A 24743-nucleotide genomic window follows, 5' to 3' on the forward strand; every position below is an offset into this window, starting at 1 on the left:
AGGAGAAAGCAGTGATGGTGCATAACCGTGCATGTCCTGCAAAATAAATGTTTAATAAGGTACGCTTGATTTACCTAAAGCTTAACGCGGGGACAGTGGAGATGTTTTCTTGTCAGAATGTTTTTTATTTACAGCAACAACCTAGGTGCAATTAGGGTCAACTGCCATGCTCAGGGACAGAACAACAATGTTTGTTGTTTTCTCAGATCGCAACCTCGGGAACCAGCAACCACTAAGCTATGCTATCAGCTAGTCTTGGTTGAGGATCTTACAAACACACTCCCAGGACTGCAACGCAATAAGACTCAACAATTATAAATTATAAATATTAAAATAAGAAAAGAAGTGTAAAAATGTGCAAACTGTGCAAACATGGATCTAGAAAGACAGGCTATGTGCACATTGGGCATAGATATAAGGCGGAACGGAGATTCATTTAATTTACTAACCCCATAGATCTCACAGAACCACAAATAATTGGAAAACAAATAAAAACGAAATGTGTGTTCTCACAAATACCCTTGTAAACATAACCTATGTTGAAAAACAGCGCTTGCCCGTGGAATGTAACATAAATTAATTAATACATTATTTATATTTGCACATTGTCTTCATCATCTTCATTCATGCACATTGTCACAATGCAGTATATAGCTGATAGTACACATTATGAATAGTCTTTATCCTAAAACGTTTAAATATGTTATGTTTCATTTGAAATCTGACTCGTTATTTTACTTCATTATTATTTAATTGTTTAGCATCTGCTTTGGCTGTGTGAAACATTTTTCCATGCCGATAAACGTTTGCAAGTCCAGTGCACCGTGTAGTCAAAATCGAGCGCACTTTCATTTTGGGCGAGTCTTTACGTAGCTGCGTCATTCCTGTCTGTTCCTTCCCGGTGCGTACACGGCTTCTGCTCTCAACGCGCAGAAATCATGGTGAGCGAACCTCATTGTTCATTTGACATACATTTTTTCCAATACCACCATTATCATTATAATTGTGTTCAATATGCTATGAGTGTGAACCTGCAGAGTCTGCAGTTAATGTCAGTTTGGTTCAATTAGTTGACTTATTTCGGGCGGATATATAATTGACAGTGGGGAAGCACATGGGCCTGGCAATAGCTAGCTACTCGAGCTAACAGCCGGCGTCATGTGGTATTTTCTCCTGTTAATGGTGGATGCACGATAAACAACCTAAATTGGTTGTATTGGTACCCTTTATTATTACCTTTTTATTGAAGTGGAATACATTTTAAGTGATAGCTATTATTTGTTCAAAACGAACTTCACGTTAGTTGAAAAACCTAGACAGTTTGCTACGGTGTGGAGCTAGCTAGCAAGTCTACTTTGTCTCAAGTCAGCATCCTTGCCTTTCTAACGTCGTTAGCTAGCGAACATTAGTTAAGATTTCCCACCTTCCATTACCATAAGCCATGTTAGACATTATTTTTTCGCAGTAATTGAAACAATAATTCTAGCGATCTCGCAAACTTGACTGTTTTGGCCTAGATGTAATTTAGGTTAAATACTAACTTGGGCCACAAAGCTTCTAGCGGTTTCTTAGGAGAAGTGGGTGGAGCCATCTAGTACCAGTCCTTTCACAGCATTTATGTTAACAGTGTTGTATGGTAATCCATGACCATGTACGGTCTGGCAGATATTTCAGTTAAATATTTAGACATAATTGGGAGCTTGTTCAGGCGAGCCCATTATTTTCAGCAAGTCTACCGTATATACCTTTTCATTTCGTCTCTCGCAATAGCTCTCAAATCTGTGCTATGTTCGTTTGTGTTGTCCAAGATTTTGTCAATTAAACATTTTCCCAGGCCTTTTTATAAGGTGCCACTTTAAAAAAGAGACGTGTATTCCCTTCTATACTACATAAGCCGTTTCAGAAGTGCATTCACCAGTTCTGCATTGCATGGAATATAATGGCAGGCCAGATTACATGGTGTAAAATCATTCTTGCAGGCGTCCCTATCAATGGCACCGGTAAACATCTTCAGACAAGGAGCAGATGAGGAGAAAGCTGAGACTGCCCGACTGGTGAGTTCATTTTCTCTGGTCTTATCTTAACTCCTGTGCAGCCTGCTGCTTAATTCAGGAAGTCAGCGTGGAGCCCTGCATGGTCAGGAGTACTAAACACCCGGGGAAGGTCTGTTCCGCGTCCTAGAAATATATGACCCAGGGGAATAAAGCTGAGATGTATTTTTCCTCCACAGTCCTCCTTCATTGGTGCCATCGCCATTGGAGATCTGGTGAAGAGCACGCTGGGTCCTAAAGGAATGGTAATGCACACCGCAGCCGTTTACCTTCATGAATGGTCCCCCGTGATAAGGATCGCCGGGCAGTTTCAAGCTGTCACGTTTAGTCGTGAATGCATAGGATGGCTTTGGAAACTCACCCTCACTGTGGCTGGGATGAATTCATACCGTCCGTTGTTTTGTGCCGTGTCATATTTCCAAAATGCATCCCACGTGGCTTCGGTGTGGGAAGGCGAGCGTGTTCCCGTGGCAGTTTCCTTCGGGGTAGTCGTCGTATGTCAGTAAGGAGCTCATAGCTTGCGTAGCTCGGACTAACGTCGACCTTCCGCCCTGCAGGACAAGATCCTCATTGGGGGCGGCAGAGAGGGTTCTGTCACTGTAACCAATGACGGGGCCACCATCCTCAAGGCCATAGGAGTGGACAACCCTGCAGCGAAAGTGCTGGTTGGTAGGTGTTATCCGTTACTATGATCACAGGCTGACGTTGGGTGGCCAACGGCCGAGGCGACGCTTAGATGGTTATTTCTCGTCACGATGTGCATGGCCTGTGATGGGCCGTGGCCTGGCCCTGTGGTGTCCGCTGGCCCCACACACGGTCCCCTCTGATCCTTGCCCCTTGCCTTCCAGACATGTCCAAGACCCAGGACGATGAGGTTGGAGATGGCACCACCTCTGTCACGGTGCTGGCCGCGGAGCTGCTCAGGGTAAGAGCGGGTGACCGCGGGTCGTTTTGGTAATCGCCGCGGCGGCATTGGCTTGGGTCCGTCTGACTCCTGCTGTGTTTCGTATAAACGTCCGTGTGTGGACTTACGGGACCGCAGCCACCGCCGGTGACCGTCAGGGATTCTTTCTGTAGCTGTAAATTATCTGGATTTGGGTCCGGTGGAGCCTAATATATGCAGCCCCGGTGTCTTTGTCTTCCAGGAAGCTGAGCTCCTCATCGCCAAGAAGATCCACCCCCAGATCATCATCTCTGGTTGGAGGAAGGCCACACAGGTTGCCCGCGAGGCCCTGAAGGAAGCAGCCGTGGACCATGGGTAACTTACCATGAGAATGCATTTTTATAATAGCAAGTTTGACCACAAGAGGTCACTATCACACGTCCTGCACTAGAATCACCTGATGACATTTTAGTTTTTTGCAATGGACAATTCATCTGTTCCTGACCCCCCCCCCCCCACCCGTAGGAATGACAAGGTAAAGTTCCAGGAGGACCTTCTGAACATAGCACGCACCACCCTGTCCTCCAAGCTGCTCACCCACCACAAGGACCACTTTGCCAAGCTGGCTGTGGAGGCCGTGCTGAGGCTGAAGAGCTCGGGGAACCTGGAGGCCATCCACGTAATCAAGAAGCTGGGAGGCAGCCTCATCGACTCGTACCTGGACGAAGGTGAGAGGCTACCTGTCTGGTGCCTGTGCTTGTTCTGTGGGTATCGGGAAGTGTTTGGGAGGCACGGCTGCTTTAAGGAGATCCGTGGCCTGTTGTAGTGACCCCATTTCTGATCATGGAGGATTGAGAAGGTTTAACAGATTGCTACTGTGCTGTTTAAACTGGTTAATAACCTCCCAAATCAAGCGGACATTGGCAACAACTGGCTCTGAGATGTACCTGAGAACTAAATGTTGTCTTTGCCCACAAAATGAGATTGGCGAAACGGTAATGGAACGCTGAAGAACCACAGTACTCAACCCGCTGCCCTGGTGTGTGTTCTTTTCCTGCAGGGTTTCTGCTGGACAAGAAGATTGGTGTGAACCAGCCAAAAAGGCTCGAAAATGTCAACATTCTCATCGCCAACACTGGCATGGACACAGACAAGATTAAGGTCAGACGGCTTTCACTACAGTTTCACAATAAGGAAAGAAGGTTTTGGAATGTTTTTTCATTGACCCTGTTCTAATTTTAGTAAAACACAAGTTAGTCTGAGGTCGAGCTCTTTCTTTGTGTGACGGTCTTTCTCCAGATATTTGGCTCCAGAGTGCGCGTGGATTCCACAGCCAAGGTGGCGGAGATCGAGATGGCAGAGAAGGAGAAGATGAAGGAGAAGGTGGAGCGTATCCTGAAGCACGGCATTAACTGCTTCATTAACAGGTATGTAGGTGTTCCATTCAGAGCCTTGCAGTCCATTAGTGGTCGGGACCAGGTGGGGGGTGACTACGGACTGACTTTCGGAGCTACTTTGAGCTACGTTTGGGAATGGTTGGAAAACTAACATTAAGGCTGTTTAAGCGGCCAGTCGGAAGTGACTCCAGTTCGATTTCTGTTCAGATCACGGAGGATTGAGAAGGTTTGATGGCTTGTTACTGTGCTGTTAAAACTGGTTAATAACCTCCCAAAGAAAGAGGGCAGATTCAACAACTGGTTCTGTAACGTAGCTGAGAACTAATGTTGTCTTTGTGCACAAAATACAAACTATGATAATGCATTCAAGAACCACACTTGAAGTGGCTGCCTTAATGTTTGGATAATAATGTAGGAGTTCTGGTGGGTGCACTATAACCCATGTGCACGCACGCTGGATTGTCTCTTATGTGGATTAAAGTCAGGGGAATCCATATGCCGCATCTAATGAACGTGACCCAGTGATCTGTATTGAACCGGTCCCCAGGCAGTTGATCTACAACTACCCAGAGCAGCTCTTTGCGTCGGCAGGCGTCATGGCCATTGAGCACGCCGACTTTGCCGGCGTGGAGCGCCTGGCACTGGTCACGGGCGGGGAGATCGCCTCCACCTTCGACCACCCCGAGCTGGTGAAGCTGGGCCACTGCCGGTTGATCGAGGAGGTGATGATCGGCGAGGACACCCTGATCCACTTCTCTGGAGTGGCCATGGGTGAGTTCGTCTGGACCCGCGGGAATCTGGGGGGGGGGGGTGAGGATGTGAACTGGAATTCGGGTCTGGTTCTGACTGTACAGCGACCTCTGTCCTGGCACTGGACGGTCTCTTCCCGTCTCCCCTGACAACAGACTGCATACTATGGTTTGTGTTTTTGGGAGAGTTGTCATATCACAGTCTCTAAACCCCCCCCCCCCCCCAGGTGAGGCATGTACCGTGGTTCTACGCGGAGCCACCCAGCAGATCCTGGATGAGGCTGAGCGTTCCCTCCACGACGCCCTCTGTGTCCTGGCTCAGACTGTCAAGGAGACGCGCACTGTTTATGGAGGAGGTGAGGGAGGCAAAATGACACACACACACACACACACGAGGGCCCGTGCCTGTCCGCTGTATGAAGACCCTGTGATCCCTCCAGGCTGCTCTGAGATGCTGATGGCCAAGGTGGTGACCGACCTGGCTCTCAGGACTCCGGGGAAGGAAGCGGTTGCCATGGAGTCCTTCGCCAAAGCCCTGAGCATGCTGCCCACCATCATCGCCGACAACGCCGGTTACGACAGTGCAGACGTTGTGGCCCAGCTTCGAGCCGCCCACCAGGAGGGCAAGACCACGTTCGGGCTGAGTGAGTGTCTCTTGGTCTAATACTGGGGTTCAGTCCCTCTCCACGGGCACCTGATTTGAATAATTCCACCAACCCTGAGGTGTTTTACTAGTAGAAACAGGTGTGGCAGGTTTAGGATTAAAACAAAAACCTTAAAAACATCTGGCGTGGCCCTGGTCCGGTTCGCCTTTACGAGCCATAGAATGAACAGACCCGAGAGGTTCTTGGTTGTCTTTCTACGGTGTAACGCGTGTGTGATGTACCCCAGACATGGACCAGGGTACCATCGGTGACATGTCTTTGCTGGGGGTGACCGAGAGCTTCCAGGTGAAGAGGCAGGTGCTCCTGTCGGCCGCAGAGGCTGCGGAGATGATCCTGCGTGTGGACAACATCATCAAGGCAGCGCCCAGGTCTGTGTTAAACACCTGTGTTTTCCTGGGATGTGTGGGTAAAACTGTGCTTTGTCTTCAGTGAATGTTCTGTCTTCCGGTTCTATCCATAGTCGCTTGTACATTTTGGATATCATGTTGAACTGGATTAGCATCAGTGTGTCCTGTAGGAAGGAAGTCAGTCTGACATTACTTTCATTGCATAAACCTGGTTCTGTCAGCATTTGAACATGGCCAAGTTCAGCTTGAAGGGCTGAAATTATTGAAGTTGTTTTAGTGACAACACAGTCTCTGTTTTGTTCTCATTGTCCTCCTTCTCCCTTTCAGAAAACGCGTTCCGGACCACCATCCCTGTTAATCTCACCAGACTGCAGAAGGAGAGATTAGAGCTGCAGTTAGGGAAAAAAAGCCTGTGTATTTATAATACTGTCCAACGCTATGTACCTTATGTCTCTTCAAAACAAGTCATGCTCTTTTTCTGTAGCGCATGTCAAAATGCAAGCCTCTCTTTTGGTTAGTAGAACTCAAAATGCTCCTTCAGTCCACTCTGTGATGCCGACCTGTGTGGGATCACTGGGGCGGGTCACTGCACTGACCGTTCATGGCTGTGTCATGGGTGTTGTTTGTTTACTGAAAAGATAATAAATAAATAAATCTCACTCTGATTTCTTTTTGTGCCTTATTATCATAAGAGCATGTATTTTGAAGACTGTATTAGTAGATGTTGATCTCACAGGAAACCTAACATGGTTTTTATTGATGTAACCACTCCGGGTCAAACTAATGGGCCATGTGGTCCATGGTCAACAAATGCTGTTTACTGACACGGAACATCGCCGACAGGTCTCGGTCACTGCAACCTGAAATTCAACAGACGTCGGGAGGTTTGTTTTGGCCAGCCGCAATGTTTTGTGAGTTGGACTTCAGCAGTCTCAAATACATGTAGGAAAAGAAGCGCTCTACCCAGCTTGGAGCATAAAGGTGCTTTTCATCCAGCATGTCCAGTGTCTGGACTAGTATGAGCCATAATTCCCATAAGGTCTTGCAGCAAGACTGGAAAAGCAGTTCTGTGTTTTGTGTGGGCTTACACCACCTTTCTGTTCTGATAACTGAACATCTATAGGACAAGATTGTTTATGTAATTATTGGGTTAATACAGGCAAATATCCCTTATTTGTGGAGGTTATTGGAGTGAATGTTGACAAATGTCACCCTCTCCTGACGAGATGAACAAGGTTATTGAAAAGCTGAGCCGGAACAAGCCTGAATAAAACGGACCTTATTGGAAGTAATTCTAAAATTCCTAATGCAATATATGTATGGTGAAGTATGAAAAGGATCACATTAAGCCACTAGGTTTTATGGAGATGGACACATGGACTGTTTCTGTCTACTTTAAGTCCTGTATCACTTGAAGTTGTCATGTGCAGATGATGCTGCCGGGTAATGTTCAGTTGCAAAGGGCATTAATAGACTCGAGAGGGTGTGGTATGTTAAGCCAATATAATATGGGAAAGAACTGTTTTTAAGCACAACACAACGTGCCATTTCGCTTTTAGAAACCAGTTACCGGGTCAAGTGATGGGATTTCATGTCCATGGTAGCCTGTCTCATATTGGCAATTGCCATTCAGGATTCCTTGCACCTGGTTTCTAATTTGATTTGAACGTTCCAGAACACAAAAATACTGTAATCAGTTCTGGGGAAAGCATTAAACAAACAGACAATACCCACTTACAGGCCTCCCCCTATATTATTACCTTTTTAGACTGGACACTCAAATCTACTAATTAGGCTCAAACATGCCAGTGCTTCCTGAGATTCTGGTTCCAGAAGTAGAGTCTAGCCGTTCTGTAAAGCCCCAGGTACCGTGACAACATAAGGCGTTATAGTACTTTCAGTGGTTGAATAGGTATAAATCAATTCCTTTGACAGAGAGGTGGCTGAAAAGCTTGATAAACCTAAATATTTGCATGCCTGTTCGACGCTCTTTAGCGTTATTGCCAGCAATCAGCGTGCCTGGAATAAGTCACGGGTGGTTCATTCATTTCCGGGGACTAGCGATGGGTGGAGCCCTACAGTAAGGTTCCCTCAAAGTGTGGTGACAGACATTTTGACAGTTCATTCCATGTGTGATTGGCTGGGACTAATCGTGCATCCACAAGGGGAATTTACCTGATACGAATGGACACGCCAAGTGACCTGGTTGTTGCTTGTGGCGTGCTTCTGTTATACTGACCTGCTGTCTGGTGACCTGTGACCTGCTGTGAGGAATTGACCTCTGACAGCTTTTTCCACAGTTAAATGCAACAACATGAATCTAACCCCCAACTTCAAACTTTAGAGCTGTACGATCAGTTTATAGTTCACACAGCTTGTTGGCCATTAATTAATCTATTATCATTCATATGCCTAGCATTCACTCCTTTGCCCAGCATTTATTCTACATAAATGTTGTTTATTTCAATAAGTTGTGTGTTCTGACTGTTCAACTAGCCGCATTTTGTCAACAAGTACAAGTGAGGGTATGTGCAAATGTGCGTAGTGAAATAAAAGCCATTCAGATTCTGAGGTTCTTAATGGGTTCAAAACACACATGCATCCATCTGGTCTTTACAAACTTCCTACTGGCCACCTCCTACCTCCCACTCTGTAATGTTGTTTGTGGCACCTCCTACCTCAACTCCCTGTGCTGCATGACAGATAGCCTGTTGGGTCCACTGACACACTCCCAGTCAAGATGTGGTGGACTGTGTTGGCCTTGCTCTGCTGTTCTTGGACTGCACATGGGATCAACAGGTAGGAACCGAGAAAGAGAACGATGTTGTGAGTTTGAAAACGTTTCAAGACTATTCCTTTGTGTTGTTTACCTAGGTGAAATATTTTGGTTAATTATCATCAAAAATGACTCAATTTGTAAGTGTTGTGACAATGAGGACTGGCCATCCACGATGTCCCATTCATAGTTGCTGTTTTGAAAATAATGTATACATTCTCAACTTTAACAAGTTCTGATGGGTTTACGGCTGTTGAAGGAAGCTCGTGAGGCTTTTCTGAGTTGCGTCCTTCACGAAATAATCATTTGAGTCTTGACGAAGACCCAACTCCGAGGAAGCATTTCCAGCGAGCACACGTCCCCCATATGGTTGTGTGAGGCCCGTTTTGAAGTGCACCCGGAGCGACTTGGCGTGGCTCCCTGTCTGTCTGTCTGATGCAGTGTTCCCATTAGGGTCTCTCTGAGTCGGGTGGCCTCAGTGCGCTCCCTGCTCCGGGCCTCCAATCGCCTGGAGGAATTTGTGAGGGACCACCAGCCTGACATGCTCAACCGGAGGTTTGCCCAGTGCTACCCGCCCGAGACGCCCTCTCTCAAGCTTGGCAGGAACAGCGAGAGGCTCTACAACTTTATGGACGTAAGTCGCCTTGAGTGGGAAACGATTCACTTTTTTAAATCAGCGAGTAACGGCTGTGACCCTAGCACAGGAAGTCGGACGGGGGCGTTTGACGTGATGTGTATGATGTATTTGTGGAGTGAAGAGAAACAAGTTGCAGCGGCAAAAAATAAATAAAAAAAAACGTCTCTGTGCGACAGTCTGACAGACCTGTTAGTCTCCTGATCTTTCCCGTTCGATCAGTGCTGCGTCCATTTTGGAGTAGGCGAACAGCCCGTGAAATGTTGTGTGTGTCTTGTGCAGGCCCAGTACTACGGTCAAATCAGTCTGGGCACCCCACCACAGAACTTCACTGTGGTGTTTGACACCGGATCGTCTGATCTCTGGGTTCCCTCGTCTTACTGCATATCAGAGGCCTGTGGTGAGTCTCGATAACAGAGCTATGATTCAGTGTACTGAGCCTATAGCTTTAAGTCTCTGTTTTGTGACCGTCATGTTATTCCTGGATGTCATGAACTAGCAGTTTATTTATTTTGACGTATCACATGTTCTTTTTGGGGAAACAAACGTGATTCCATTTGACTCCCGAAAACATCTGTCCAACCTCCGCATTTCTTTGAATAATCCAATCTGGTATTCAGGACACGAACACAATTTAAAACAGTTTGCCCGCTTCACAACATATTTTAACAATGTCCTCAAAAGCAGGCCGAAACGTTCTAATCTCTCACTGGTTTATCTAGAGTGCGTGATCTGACTGTGTGACTGGCACTGGCAGGCTGACCTCCAAATGTCACTGTGTTCTTCTCTCTCTCTCACTCCATCTGTTGGCGCCCCACTCTCCAGCGATGCACGAAAGGTTTGAGGCCTATAAGTCCAGCACATTCCACCACGATGGCAGGAGGTTTGGCATCCACTACGGCACAGGACACATGCTGGGAATAATGAGTAGGGAGGTCCTCAAGGTGTTGTATTATTCCCAACCCCCATTCCCACTTCCTTTTTCCTCTTCCCAAATGAGTCTGAACACTGTAGCTCCCCATCTGTTTAGCTGCCCCTCCATTTTGTTGTGGGGTTATGATACCAGTTTGACTGTAGTGCTCTAAATCACCTATCAATGTATAAGCATTCATTGCTAAGACTCCCCTCTGCAGTCAAGCAAACCAAAACTAAAGAAACACTAAATTTCATTAGCATGGAAGGTGTTTGTAAATCAGATAATGCTGGGACAATTTGCAACGACCTTTGTGGAACTCCCGGCTGTGCCAGGTGTGCTGCCACAGAGTGCACCCTGACTTGCAGTCCATCATGACGAAGTGCATTACATATACACAGTGTAACTAATGTGTGTAATTCAAGAGATTCATCTCAATATTGGCCCTCTGCTGGTCACAGTTGCTTTGGCCAGACAGCATCTGCTAAAGGCCTTATTAAATTATTCTTGTTAATGTAAAGGTTACATCAATCCATAAACAATAGAACTGTGACAAATTAATCAGGCTTGGGAAGCTGGGTAAAATCCTCTTTACACAGTGATTACTAATCCAGCTGATCTGTCCCTGTCTTTTCTAGATAGGCTCTATAACTGTGGAGAATCAGGAGTTTGGGGAGTCGGTGTTTGAGCCAGGTTTTGTGTTCGTCATGGCTAAGTTTGATGGTGTGCTGGGTTTGGGGTATCCCTCCCTGGCCGAGGAGGTGGGGAACCCTGTGTTCGACAGCATGTTGAACCAGAAATCAGTGAACCAACCCGTCTTCTCCTTTTACCTCAGCAAGTAGGTACACAGATTTACAGTATACGTCCATTCATCATGGTGGAGAAAATTATGATGGTGGTGGTGGTGGACATGATGGTGGTGGTGGACATGATGATGGTGGTGGTGGACATGATGATGATGGTGGTGGTGGACATGATGATGGTGGTGGTGGACATGATGATGATGGAGTTGGTGGACATGATGATGATGGTGGTAGTGGTGGACATGATGATGATGGTGGTAGTGGTGGACATGATGATGATGGTGGTACTGGTGGACATGATGATGGTGGTGGTGGACATGATGATGATGGTGGTGGTGGACATGATGATGATGGTGGTGGTGGACATGATGATGGTGGTGGTGGTGGACATGATGATGATGATGGTGGTGGTGGTGGACATGATGATGATGGTGGTGGTGGACATGATGATGGTGGTGGTGGACATGATGATGATGATGGTGGTGGTGGTGGACATGATGATGATGGTGGTGGTGGACATGATGATGGTGGTGGTGGACATGATGATGGTGGTGGTGGACATGATGATGATGATGGTGGTGGTGGTGGACATGATGATGATGGTGGAGGTGGACATGATGATGATGGTGGTGGTGGACATGATGATGATGGTGGTGGTGGTGGTGGTGGACATGATGATGATGGTGGTGGACATGATGATGATGATGGTGGTGGTGGTGGTGGACATGATGATGATGGTGGACATGATGATGGTGGTGGTGGTGGATATGATGATGATGGTGGTGGTGGACATGATGATGATGGTGGTGGTGGTGGACATGATGATGATGGTGGACATGATGGTGGTGGTGGACATGATGATGATGGTGGTGGTGGACTTGATGATGATGGTGGTGGTGGTGGACATGATGATGATGATGGTGGTGGTGGTGGACATGATGATGATGATGATGGTGGTGGTGGACATGATGATGATGGTGGAGGACATGATAATCATGATGATGATGGTGGAGGACATGATAATGATGATGTTGACGGTGGTGATGGGCATGATAATGATAGTGATGGTGGACATGATAATGATGATGGTGGACATGATAATAACGATGATGGTAGTGGTGGACATGATGATAATGATGGTGGTGGTGGACATGATCATGATAAAGATGGTGGTGATGGACATAATGGTGATGGTGGACATGATAATGATGATGATGGTGGTGGTGGACATGATCATGATCGTAATGGTGGTGATGGACATAATGGTGATGGTGGACATGATAATGATGATCATGGTGGTGGTGAACATGATAATGATGATGGTGGTGGTGGACATGATAATAATGATGATGATGGTGGACAGGATGTTGTTGATGATGGTGATAATCACTGCCATCTGATGATTATGAGTCTGATCCCAGGAGTAAGCTAACAGGGGACCATGAGGGAGAGTTGCTGCTGGGGGGAATCGATGAAACACTATTCACTGGACCCATCAACTGGAACCCTGTCACGGTGAAGAACTACTGGCAGATCAAGATGGATGGGTCAGAACCAGGACAACTAGTCCAGAATATATATTTTTTTGTCTGTCCCAGCCCATTTCATTTTCAGAGAAAAGTTATATTGTCCTGCCACCTAGTGGGGAAAAAGTGGAATTAAATTGTGTTACTCTACGGCATAGTAAGAGACACGTTTGGGATTTAGTTTTTTTTTTCTTTGAGAAGGCCTTCTCCCTTTTGTTCTGATCCCATGCAGCCTGGAGGTCCAGGGTGCCTCATCGTTCTGCCCCCACGGATGCCAGGCCATCATCGACACTGGGACCTCAGTCATCACCGGGCCAACCGCTGACATCCTCACCCTACAGCAGCTGATAGGAGCCACGCCCACCTCTATCGGGGAGGCAAGACCATGTTATATACTACTACTACCATTACTATTGCTACTACGGTTACTACTTTTATTATTACTGCTATTACTTCTATTATTATTATTATTACCTCTACTATTAATACAACTATTTCTTCTACTACTACTACTACGGCTTCAACAAATAATGCTGCAATTGCTCCTAACCCTACCTGAATGACTGGTGTAGTACTAAGGCAAAAGCAGAAATCCTGCGGGTCCATCCTGCGGGTCCCCGGGACCAGGTTTGAGAACCACCAAGCTAAATCACTTTAGAAAACACAGCTGCCTGCTGACTGTAACTTGTCTCGTTCATACAGTACATAATTGACTGCGCCAGGATCCAGTCCCTTCCAGAGGTGACCATTGTGCTGAACAAGGTGGAGTTTGTGCTGACGGCTAACTCCTATGTCAGAAAGGTGGGTACTGCTCCAGACATAGAAATAGACTGCGTAGAACAGGCATGAAACCTCTTACCCCCAGGCTCCATTGTCAGTTTGTCATCCCTTCTCTCATGCACAGCTCTGTCTGTGATAGAGACCTGTCACATGATATTTATGATATTTATTTCGACTAATTTAATTATTTGTTGGGTAAAACCTTTTTCCTGATTTTGAAACTATGCGCTACTTAAATTTTTTTTAATCAATTATGTTTATACACAACTAACTGACCAGATAAGACAACCAAGAATCAAAAGCAGGATGTCAACACGAAGACGGGCCTAGTCCCAAATCGAGCCCTGTGACCCACAACCTATGCACTTGTGAAGATCAGAGAGCAGTTGACAGGTGTAAGCAATCTGCGATTGGTTCATGTTTTGTCTGAAGATATTATATCATTATTTATAGCAGGGGTGCCCCATGGGGAGACATCGCCCTAGCACATTTATTTTGGTCAGTGCCCGGCAATAAGCAGTCCCCACTCGCTCCCCCGACTTGCCCAGACATGACAAGAAAACATTTGGCTCAGAGAAGTCCCCCTCTGCCGGGTGAGTGGCCAGCATCTGTGATCATGTTTGAGGGGATCAAAAACAAATGCTGCCAAAACAAGTTAGTTGCGGTGGCGAGAAAAAAAGGTGATTTCTAAAGTTCTAAGTCACTAGGAACGCTGGCTACCGGGATAGGCGTAAACTATGTCCTTGACCACTCGTTCACTTATTGAATTTTCGGGTCGTGGAGGAGAGGCTTGCAGAGACAATCACAATGACCGTCAGTTCACTTACTGAAGCTTTATTGACTTGAACGAGGGCGCATCTTCCAATAATTCGATTTCTAGGATTCGTTGTAGCGTGGGCTGGTCAAACAGTATCAAACCAGCTTCTCTCTACTTGTTGGAACTGAATTGTATTTCTGTGTTTAGGTCAAATGGTCAGGAGATATGTAGGCATCCATAACATGATGACTGTGTATGTGATAGTCATTTCAGCTTGTCACACATTATCTTCAAGTAGGCCTGTGTCGATCCGTTCTCATACACTTCCCTCCCAACAGGAGGACCTGGGGGATACTGAGATCTGCTTCAGCGGGTTTCAGGCGCAGGAGATGCCCTCCTTGTTGGGGCCTATGTGGATCCTAGGGGACATCTTCCTCTCTGAGTACTACAGCATCTACGACCGGGGTCAGGACAGAGTGGGCTTCGCTAAAGCCAGACACACACGCTAGACAGGGACTGTCAGAGGGATGAAAGCATGGCTGGAGGGAGAAATCAATGGAAGGACTGATTGAGGGGTTGATGGATGGATTTCTGAAGGAGGAATGACAATTACCATTCCTCACCTCACGTCACCACGGGCAGTATTGACAAAAGCGCTTAATGGAAATGCTGTTAGAAGATGTCTGGCTATTAAAGTTATTATAAAAGGCCTTGTTGGATCTCTTGTCAGTTTTGTATTTTGTTCCCTTTTTTTGTGAGTACAATGACGAACACTGAACATGGACTGAATTAATTGCATTTTATTAAAAACAAACATTTTATTTTATTCAGGTAGAGCCGAGGCAGCAAACAGAACTTTTCACAGAAAGTATAAAATCAACAGCATGGCAATATTTCTTAAAGGCACGGCATGTTGTCACTCTTGTGGCTGCACGCATTGCGGGTTCTACTAAGGTATTGTAGTAATTTTCTAACCCTATGGTTCTACCCACATGAGGGCGTCGCGGATCGATGTGTGCTGTTGATGATAAGAACGTCAAACGTCCAGTGATCGTGAGTTGCTGTTGTTTTCTTGGCTGTCACTGGCGTCCTTCTTGTCAGTCCCCCGGCCGACGCACTCCAGAATGTCTGTCTCCGGGACGGGCGTCGCTTCGGGCTGGACGGGCTGCGCGAGGAAGGGGACCGCCGTGGGGGCGTCCTGGCCTCGGCTTTCCCCCGGGCCGTTCGGACTGGGCTGGCTGTGCAGGGAGCTCTTGGAACCCTGCCTGGACAGCTGCGTGGAGAGCCGAGGGGTCCGCGGTTTACACCAGTCTTTAGGGACGCTCCAGCGGAACCTCTTGGGCCGGGTACGTCTGCTGCCGTGGTTACCGTCCGGGCCCAGGTCCTCCTCCATCTGGTCCACCGGAGTCGGAGGGCAACTTGGTGGACTGAACACCGGCGGAGGGTCCGGGAAGGAGAACCCACCAGGGTCCGTGTCTGGGGAGGAGGCGCTGCTGCTGACCTCCCGCAGCGAGCCCAGGGTGTCCCGGCGGAGGGTGGGCGAGTGGGCTTTGGGTCTGGGGAACACCCGGGGGCCCAGGCCTCTGGGAAACGGGATGTCCGGGTTGGCACGGTAGTCGGGCCTGAAGGCCAGGGAGTCGTCACTGCTGTGGCGTTTGAAGGAATGCTTGGGCGGGGCCAGTTCGGGCGGTTCCTGGACGCTAAGCAGCCTACGGACGCGCACCAGCATGGACTCTCTGCGATGCTGGCGGAAGTCCTGGTGGCTGAAGTGGCTGTCTCGCCTGTCCGTTCTCTCCGACAGACTGACAGGGAGATGGAGAGGTTAGATAGATTATAGATCTAGACAGGATAGATAGATGGTATAAGGATGAATGGATTGATGTATTGACATCACAGTGAATAGGTTAGATTGGATGAGAACAGGACCACACAGGGTCTCATAGCCGTTACACGTTGAGTCCAGGCAGAACAAATGCATAAAGCCTGTATGGGCCGTGGAAAACGGGTTTGACTCAATTACTTTAAGGTGCCATTCCGGAGAGTTATGATGGCATGTGAAGAGAATTAAAATTAAGAGCAGGTTAAAAGTTATGCTGAGGGTTAGGAGAATAGGTTAGGAGTATTAGTTCAAAGGTTAGGAGAATTAGTTGAAAGGTCAGGAGAATCCGTTTTTAAGGAACTGGGGAAGATGAAGCGGTATCTGGACAAAACCTTACAAGGAAAATATAATATCGTACCAGGAAAAGATGGGATTGTGCGTGTGTATATTTGCGCTTGTGCGGGCGTGTTTCCGTGTGTGTGTGTCCGTGTCCGTGTGTATGGTACTCACTCCAGCTGTCTGGTGGACCCCAAGAAGGACGGGATACAGTAGTCTGCCGCAGCCAGGGTATATGGGGGTTGGGCTTCAGAGTCATTCCAGTAGATGTCTTTAGTCATTGGGGGGAAGAACATGTGCATCTCATCCACCGCCATCAGCGACACCTGGGACAAAGAGGAAAGTACCGACTGCTGGGCACCGTTCACCGCTCGATCCACCGGGCCGATTTTGTCCCGGGAAGAAACTGGAAAACAGGGGGCCGGGAGAGCCGGGGGTGGCTTCACGAAGAAAAAACCACCGACTGACCGACCGATTCAAACCCACCTGGAGATTCCTGTCGATGCACCAGTTGGCCTCGAAGTCGTCGTCGTCCTCCCCGAACGGGTTGATGAGTTGCTCGGCGACCTGGAATGGCCACGGTAAGAGGCGTCTGTCAAAGCAGCTCATCTCACGAAAACTGAATTCTGTCTGAAGACGTTGCGAGGCGGCCATGACACCTTGCCACTCAGGTGACGTTCACCAAAAAGGCCACAAGGCCGAGTGGGTTACGAGGTCCCTGATCTCAGGTCACTAGCTGAGACCAAGAAGCAGACGACGGCGGTGCAGGAGCGGACCGCGAGCCAGTCGGAGTGGAAGAAAGATAAAGATAGGCACCGTGGAAATAGAATTCCTCGAACTGCCTATTTATATGTCAGTGTGGAGCAGATGAGTGTACCCAAGAACACTGGTTAAAAGGGGTTGTGCCCCTTCTAGGGATTCTATTTCTATGATTATCTGTGATAGGGAACAGTGTTTTGAGCCATGTGAGGTAAATGGAGAACTGTGGGTTTGCATGTACGCGTTAGTGCCTGTGTTTTTTGTGTACGTGTGGTCGTGTGTGTGTGCGAGTACTTGTAGTTGTGTCTATGTTTGTGTGTATGTGTGTTTGTGTGTGTGTGTGTGAGTGGTTGTGTGTCTGTGTTTGTGTGTGTGTGTGTGTGTCGTTCCCTGCACCATCCAGATAATTAGATGGACAGCTGGTGGTTGTCTGTGTGTGTGTGTGTCTGGTTGGGTGTGTGTGTGTGTCTGGTTGGGTGTCTGTGTCATACCTTGAGCCATCCTGATAAGAAGAAGAACTGCAGCATGGTGAAGATTGGGACGTAGAGGTCCTGGTCGTGACCTGGGTAGCCCTGTGCTGGGTCCAGGAACTGTCTGCCGATTATACAGGAGAACAGGAAGGTGTAGACGGCCAGGGTGACCACCTGGAGGAGGGGGGGGATGTTTTCATGGTTGTTGGGGTGAGTGATCTACATGGATCCCTTTAAAACCCAACGGTGGCCTAGTCATATGTCCCGATTTCAATCCATCTGTTGAATTCAACTGAGAATCTGCGACGCTATTTAACAGCTGTGGCCCACAAGCGTTGTCCAAACAACCTGAAGCACACAGAGAAAATCTGCCAAGAAACTGTAAAAAGCTAGAACATACCTGGACCCGTCTCTATCAAATATTATAGTGTGGGGATTGGATACTTGAACATACTTGAAGTAACATACTGCACCTTTTTCCTTTCCTTTCCAAAAAAGTCAAAAAGGAAGGTTTTGATTGAGGAACTGAGGGGTTCAATTTGCAGTGGTCTCTTAATTTTAACCCTTCTGTTCCTCACTCACAAACTTTGTTTTTGAATTTTTTGTAAAGGAAAGAAAAAGGTGCATTGGTCTCTGAATTTTTTCCAGAGCTGTATTTGTCCCCCCCCCCCCCCCCCCCCGACTAATACATCCCAGCATAAAAACTTCACCCTCCAATAACTCAGAATGAAATGTCATTGTGCCATGAGTAATTCACTAATATAAAATCATTGGTCAGGGGTTCGAATACTTTTGCGAGGCACTGCATTTCGTGCGCAACCCCCCCCGGTTGAGGACCACAGCTCAGAGTACACAGAAGCATTTGGTGACAGGGGCAGATCTGGTTGTGACCTGTTATAGGGGAGGAACAGAATCAGAAGGCCTATTGTCCAATAAGGGGAGATGGGGAGGAGACGGGGGGGAAGGGTTTGAGATGGGAGAGGGGGGGGAGAAGCACAAGAAGTGGAAAGGAGGCTTGGAAGGTGGGGGTTAAGAGAGTGGGGAAAAGAGAGCTGAGTTGGAGAGACAGAGTTTGTGCGTGAGGGGTGCTGTGTGCTAACTACACCTGTGTATAGACAAGAGGAATCCCAACCCAGTCATAACCAAAGAGGGTGGAGCACCATGTCCTGAACTTGTTCATCTCCTGGAGAGAAAGACAGACAGAGAGGCAAAGTGAAATGAGAGAAATGGATAGGGACAGAACAGAGCAACTGAAAGAGAGAGATGGAAAGGAGGGAAAGAAGAGAGACAGAGTGGGAAAGAAGAGAAAGAAGAGAAAGAAGAGAGAGAGTGGGAAAGAAGAGAGACAGAGTTGGAAAGAAGAGAAAGAAGAGAAAGAAGAGAGAGAGTGGGAAAGAAGAGAAAGAAGAGAGACAGAGTGGGAAAGAAGAGAAAGAAGAGAGACAGAGTTGGAAAGAAGAGACAGGGACAGGACTATATTACACTGAGTTAGCCTTAGCAGCTGTTACATGTACATACAGACAGAAAAACACACACACAGACAGACGGAGGGTTAATTTGATAGGTAGGCAAAGCCAAAACAATATCCTCAAGGAAACTATTTAAATACTGTTTAAATAGTAATAAGGAAACGTAGGTGTGTTAAAAATAGACCCACTCCTTTCACAATTAAATACACTGTACTTATAATGCAAGATTGGACATTTGGACTAATATTTAGTGTACTAAAGTGGAATGTAAGTGGTTCCAAAATAATCCACTTAAGTACATAGCAACATGATCCAGCCCTCTTTTTGGCATCGTGGTAGTATCACTAGTCAGGTTATGAGCCACTCTGTCCGGCCAGAATGTCTCTGTTTCCCGGGACAGGTATTCTGTCTCCACATTCGTCCCCCGTCCGGGTTGGAGCTACTGCTCACGTTAAGGATGGTCTGCAGGTCTACGCTGTCCTTGATCCGTCCGTCTGACCGGGCCTTGGAGGCCAAGTTAGTGAACCACACGACAGGGACCCAGTACTTCAGGTGGGGAGACTTGACGGCATCAAACACCTTCCTCTCTTCTGGTGTCATGAAGCCTGCGGAGAGGAAGAGGAGGATGAGGGCGGGGCGAGGAGGGAGATGTGGATGATGACAGTTAGGAAAGGGAGGAGGAAGGGGAGAAGGAGTAGCAAGAGGAAGAGTAGCGATGAGAAGGGAGAGGAGGAGGACAAGGGAAAAGGCAGAGCTTTAAAGAGCCATTTGCTAAAAGAGCTCACCAGTGGCACAACAGATGGTGCACAAAATCTCATTCTTAGTTCGATGAATGCATTTGCATACTGAGAAATGATGGTGCGAAGTGGCTGCTGGTGGAAAACCAACACACATCGGGGGGCAGACTGCACAAAATGCACTTAAGTCGATGCACGTTCGTGCACAGTAGTGCAGCCATCCTATTTAATTTGTAGTAATGAGGTGTCTTCGTGTGGCTTGGACACTCTTGTGTGTCTTTGAGCGGCAGATAGTTGGTTACTGAGCGCCACAGCGCGGGGAAATCAACTGTTCCGACAGTTGAAATAAAACTGATGCAAATATTGTTGGATGTTGATAGCATTTTGTGACAGAAAACAGCCGTTACTGTGTCCCTAATATACAGTTAAGGTGGTCGGATGTCCGCATTCCCAACTGAATGAATCGTGATATTTAGTTTTACACTGGACCCCTGGAGACCACACTGTTATGGGAACCGATCAAAACAGAAAATTCAGAATACTCAAATGTAATCAACCCCCCACCCCCCACCAAATAAAAGCTGTTAGCTGTGTCTCTTGGTTGCATTAGAAAGGCTATATACAATATAAATATTTTCATAGCACAAAACCTCTCCATTAGTACTGATGAATACACAAAACAACATGGCTTTTTTTTTTTTTGCCTGATGTTGATAGAGCATTCCCTTAATATTACCCATGAGGTATCACTCAGAGTGGACAAGAGGGTCTGCCTAATTACAAACATGTAAATGTAAATATTTGCCCTCCGTATCTTTGGTCAACAGTCCGCGGCTTCAGGTCGACTCACGTGCCACTCATTTAGGTTACCATGGTTCCTGGGCTAAAGTAATGGACTATCTGGGGAGTAGGGTTCCCACCTCAATGTCGATACAGCTTGTTGCAATAGGGGTTAGACAGGAAGAAACAGGCTTTTAGTGAACCTAATTCAATCAGACACAATGATCTTTTGGACTCTGGGGAAAACAAAACTGAAGAAGGAAATAAAAAGAACAATGAGCCTGAGGGTTCAGTTGCATTCTCCTCATCTACAGTCCTCCTTTCTTTACCCTTTTTTTTTCTTTTAGGTCTTTTCATGATAATCAACATGATTAAGGTTCCTAATTCCCTGTGGACTCCGGACAATTGATGTTGAGATACGTGTCTTTTGAAGCACCTCCAATGCTGCTGTGGTTTTTATAGCGCTGCTTGTCCAACCAGGACGTTAAGATCCCAATCCTTAGGGAACATATTCTCCTGCCTTCTACCGTGATTGAGAACACTGGGGCTCACGCTAAACAGTCAAGGTGTGACCACTACACCATTTTTCTTTAATGTTGTACATCAAAGTTGCTTGAACCGACACAGGAAAAAAACAGGAAACAATTAAATGGGTGACAAACATCTGTAAATATCTAATTTGCCCAATTGATTTAAATTTTACAGAAATACATATTTATTTTGGTATCGACTACGTCCAAGGTCTCGTACCTGCCTTCACCATGCGCTCTGTAACGTGGAAGCATTACTGACTAGGCTGGTTAAGTAGTAGAGAGGTGAAAGGTCATACCTGCCTCCACCACATGGTCCATGGTGGGGAATCTCTTGCAGACGGCTGTGCTGACGGAGCGGAAGATGAGCAGCGAGGTGAGGTTGACGTAGCGCATCAGTGTACGCCTGAGCAGGCGACCCTGCTCGTCGCGTCCGTGAACACAGCTTGTGATCAGGAACATGAGCCGGTCAGGCCACGGAAGATTCACAAACTGGTTCCACCAGCGATTCACCACCAGGGTCACATAGAAACCTGCAGAGGATGAACAGGAAGTGTCCGTCTGTCACAGTTACTCCATTTGCTGAAAGCTTAGAGTTTTTCAAACGCTTGTTTGGCTTCAAACTCCTTGTGGGTGTGTGTGATATGGTAAAACATGTGGCTCTAATGTGGCCATACATTAGACAAGATGTTAGGTGCAGCTCGGCTTCCACTGAGGTGCAGCTCGGTTTCCACCTAATTCTGTGGGCTGTGTGCACATAGTCTGTATAGATCTGACCACCTTATATAACACCTCTTTGAGACATTAGAAGGTTTACATGATCTGCATTGTCATTTTTGGAATGTATCCCAAAAAAGAGACTGGCACTCAAAATAAGAGCTTGGACTAATGAACACATGATAGGCCCTTCTAAAGATTTAGCAAAGCAAAGAGAACTTTGTGTCACTCAAACAGAACCATGGAATTAAAGAACTACAGAAGAACAGAACCCCAAAACAACCTAACCAAAGAACAGATCCCGAGAATAACGGAATCACAGAACAACATTCAGAAATCAAGAATCTGTAACCCCATGCCATGTGTTCAAACAAATGCCCCTGACTCCAAAACCATGAGTAAGCCCACCAAACCCCCAATGCCCCACTGACTCCTGATTAGATTCCTATACTAATGATTTCCTTCCATTAACTCAAAGGCACATTTCCCCCCTGGAACAAATATGTCGCTGAGAGCATCTGCTCTGTAATCCTAGAGTTGAAAAATCACTATCATTAGCTTGTTGCCTGGCAGTGCCCAGAAACCAGCGGGTTCATTCGGTCGGGTCAGTAGCAAGTCACAATATGGTTGTGTGTGTGTGAGACAGGCAGACAGACAGAAAGAGAGAACAGTGTACAAGTACCTCAATATAAAAATAAACAGGAGCTGGTACATCTTTTCTGTCCATTCACTGCATATGCATACAAACGCACTGTTATTTGAATTACTGTTATTCGAGTTTGCTGAGGTATCTGCAGATTATTTTCTTCAATCTTATTTGAAATTATTTTGTTAACTTTCCCTTTCAGATTCATCCACATATTTCTAGACACTCTTTGTAGAAGTGGTTTTCTCAAGCCAAAACAAGTCCCGGGAAATGCTTTGCACTATATGATGTATGTGCCTATATATGCCCCATGTCACTGAAGCCACTCACTTTCCATTTCATGGCTAAGTATGACATCACATACACAAGTATGACATCATGTAACATTTTACAAGTGTGACATCAAACAACATTTTACAAGTAAGACATTTTATTTTACAGCTCTTATTGCTTTGGAAAACGGTGTATAATTGCAATAAAGTCCTCTCGGGTGTTTGTGGTATATTGCAAATATACCACATCTATGTGCCATGTCGAGGCACTCCTCGGTATGTCGTGCAGAAGAACGTCTCTTAACCATGTTATACTGGCTGGACACCCCACCTGCTCGTGCCTAACTGCATAAATATATCCTTCATACATTTGGAAGCAATCCAACAAGTAACCATGTAGTTTCCAAAATGATTCTGTAATCTGATTATGATACTTCAGCAGGCAATGTCAGTGTACACAGTATTTACAGGTTTTGCACAAACGTATTCAGCAACACCTGTAAAGCAACGGGCACCCTTGAAAAATAAAAAGGTTCTTGGATGATCCTTTAAGGGTATCATCCCATTGACGATGTGGCGGAACACCTATATGTCTTCTGAAAAACCTTTCTAAAGGGTTCTTCGAAGAACACATTTTGAATGGTTCCTCAAAGAACCTTCTGGATATATTTTGGGGGGTTAGATTTTTTTTTGAGCGGGTTACGTCAATGTGAAGGCTCCTCCGTGAACCTTTTTCTTTTTATAGCGCTAAAGGAATCTGCCCTCTCATCCCAGTCTCCAAGATAGTTGGGATGAAAGTACGCTTACTCAGCTGCATTCATGGTAATCATGTTTGTCCCAGACTTACCCAGAACGAAGGTGACTGGGATCTGGTCAGCAAACTTGTTACAGTGAAGCGCCACCTTTTCAAAGACACGCTTCTCATGGTCTGGGAGAGCAAGTCTGGATAGATGTGCATGTTATAAATTCATGGAATAATTTACATTCCTATAACTGATACTTTGTCATAGCTAATACAAGTCAATTAAAGAACATACAAATTCTAATAAAAATCACAATACATCACAATTGTTATTCACATATATTTCTAAACAGAGTATAAAAAGAAAATACAAATGTTTCATATTTTTTAAATAAAGTTTCAAGTGAACAAAAAAACCAAAAATTTAAATACATACTATATTTCGTATCATCAATGACTTAATAATTAGTGACAACAATTATGTGTCTAAGTAAAAACCCATAATGGCATAATATTTTGCCTACCTGTAAACCAAGCTCATCAAGGTGTATAAAAGTACAAAGACTATAAACTCCCGATACAAAAGTTTATAGATACTGCCTCTCCATCGCAAAAGCAGTCTGTGGAAACCGAAGAAGGTGGCGTTGGCGACTTTACTTGAGTAAGTCACCGTCATCCTCTTTCAGTGGCTGTAGAAAACAACCATGTCATCCAGTATAGTTGACAAACCTTCACTCCCTATTCATAACCGACTGGGAATAAGTGACTAAGGCTACTAATTGACATAAATATTGTGTTGCAGGCAGTTTGGGTACTCAATGACTCACTCTCTCGCGGCGGGCTCTCGTGGCACAGACCCACAGCACAGTAATAATCAGTAAAACCATAAACTATTATTTCCATGTTACTGTAATGATAAATACATGTGTTTTAAGAATATTAAAAGCAACACCATTAGTTTTCTACACGGAGCTTACCTGCTGTAGTCAAACAATCTACATCACATTCCGTGGTGTTTCTTGAAGTGTAATTCATTCCAGAACGCTGGGTCAAGTTGGAAGACAGCATGTGACCGCCTTGGACACATTTAGCTTTCTGTCTGCCTGTTTGTGCCAGTAGCTCAGTGCGCTTCGTTTGTGTCTCGGCAATGCGCAGCGGGCACATATCTTGCTGTTGTGGAGAGAC

The 24743-nt window shown here is 46.2% G+C and overlaps 3 protein-coding genes and 2 non-coding genes across 5 annotated transcripts; 4 read left to right on the forward strand and 1 right to left on the reverse strand.

The window, feature by feature from the left end:
• The first annotated feature begins 833 nt into the window (after window positions 1-833).
• On the forward strand, window positions 834-6492 carry cct2 (chaperonin containing TCP1, subunit 2 (beta)). Its single transcript, XM_013138539.4, has 14 exons — window positions 834-941; window positions 1980-2054; window positions 2231-2296; window positions 2609-2720; window positions 2900-2976; window positions 3197-3309; window positions 3460-3662; window positions 3995-4095; window positions 4234-4361; window positions 4879-5102; window positions 5308-5436; window positions 5521-5724; window positions 5972-6113; window positions 6420-6492. The coding sequence occupies exons 1-14, from the start codon at window positions 939-941 to the stop codon at window positions 6448-6450; spliced, it is 1608 nt and encodes a 535-aa protein (XP_012993993.2). The 5' UTR covers window positions 834-938; the 3' UTR covers window positions 6451-6492.
• Window positions 3779-3914, forward strand: LOC114829455. The gene has a single exon (XR_003777372.1). It is a non-coding gene; the product is annotated as a small nucleolar RNA SNORA47 (small nucleolar RNA).
• Window positions 4543-4660, forward strand: LOC114829456. The gene has a single exon (XR_003777373.2). It is a non-coding gene; the product is annotated as a small nucleolar RNA SNORA47 (small nucleolar RNA).
• A 2331-nt stretch (window positions 6493-8823) lies between the features above and the next one.
• Window positions 8824-14985, forward strand: nots (nothepsin). The gene is made up of 9 exons (XM_010892022.3): window positions 8824-8891; window positions 9322-9502; window positions 9785-9902; window positions 10328-10446; window positions 11054-11253; window positions 12640-12765; window positions 12977-13121; window positions 13447-13545; window positions 14620-14985. The coding sequence occupies exons 1-9, from the start codon at window positions 8833-8835 to the stop codon at window positions 14788-14790; spliced, it is 1218 nt and encodes a 405-aa protein (XP_010890324.1). The 5' UTR covers window positions 8824-8832; the 3' UTR covers window positions 14791-14985.
• An 81-nt stretch (window positions 14986-15066) lies between these two features.
• LOC105023105 (bestrophin-3) lies at window positions 15067-24707 on the reverse strand. Its single transcript, XM_010892023.4, has 10 exons — window positions 24536-24707; window positions 24083-24247; window positions 23664-23758; window positions 21481-21714; window positions 19585-19739; window positions 18771-18848; window positions 17687-17839; window positions 16923-17003; window positions 16611-16762; window positions 15067-16083 (listed from the first exon to the last, which is right to left on the reverse strand). The coding sequence occupies exons 2-10, from the start codon at window positions 24232-24234 to the stop codon at window positions 15318-15320; spliced, it is 1866 nt and encodes a 621-aa protein (XP_010890325.1). The 5' UTR covers window positions 24235-24247; window positions 24536-24707; the 3' UTR covers window positions 15067-15317.
• Between the last annotated feature and the right edge of the window lie 36 nt (window positions 24708-24743).

The sequence above is a fragment of the Esox lucius genome, chromosome 18 (genome assembly GCF_011004845.1).
Source record: "Esox lucius isolate fEsoLuc1 chromosome 18, fEsoLuc1.pri, whole genome shotgun sequence".
Taxonomy (NCBI): Eukaryota; Metazoa; Chordata; class Actinopteri; order Esociformes; family Esocidae; genus Esox; species Esox lucius.

What these genes read in the sequence shown, in the direction of transcription:
- LOC105023105 (XM_010892023.4), bottom strand. Translation starts at nt 24,234, where the DNA reads ATGACGGTGACTTACTCAAGTAAAGTCGCCAACGCCACCTTCTTCGGT. An exon ending in GGACCATGTGGTGGAGGCAG is followed by an intron (nt 19,740 to 21,480) that starts GTATGACCTTTC and finishes TCCTCTCCGCAG; the next exon opens with GCTTCATGACACCAGAAGAG. An exon ending in TTCCTCTTGTCTATACACAG is followed by an intron (nt 17,840 to 18,770) that starts GTGTAGTTAGCA and finishes CCCCTCCTCCAG; the next exon opens with GTGGTCACCCTGGCCGTCTA.
- nots (XM_010892022.3), top strand. Translation starts at nt 8,833, where the DNA reads ATGTGGTGGACTGTGTTGGCCTTGCTCTGCTGTTCTTGGACTGCACAT. An exon ending in TGAGTAGGGAGGTCCTCAAG is followed by an intron (nt 10,447 to 11,053) that starts GTGTTGTATTAT and finishes TGTCTTTTCTAG; the next exon opens with ATAGGCTCTATAACTGTGGA. An exon ending in CGCCCACCTCTATCGGGGAG is followed by an intron (nt 13,122 to 13,446) that starts GCAAGACCATGT and finishes TCGTTCATACAG; the next exon opens with TACATAATTGACTGCGCCAG.
- cct2 (XM_013138539.4), top strand. An exon ending in CAAGACCACGTTCGGGCTGA is followed by an intron (nt 5,725 to 5,971) that starts GTGAGTGTCTCT and finishes GATGTACCCCAG; the next exon opens with ACATGGACCAGGGTACCATC. An exon ending in ATCATCAAGGCAGCGCCCAG is followed by an intron (nt 6,114 to 6,419) that starts GTCTGTGTTAAA and finishes TCTCCCTTTCAG; the next exon opens with AAAACGCGTTCCGGACCACC.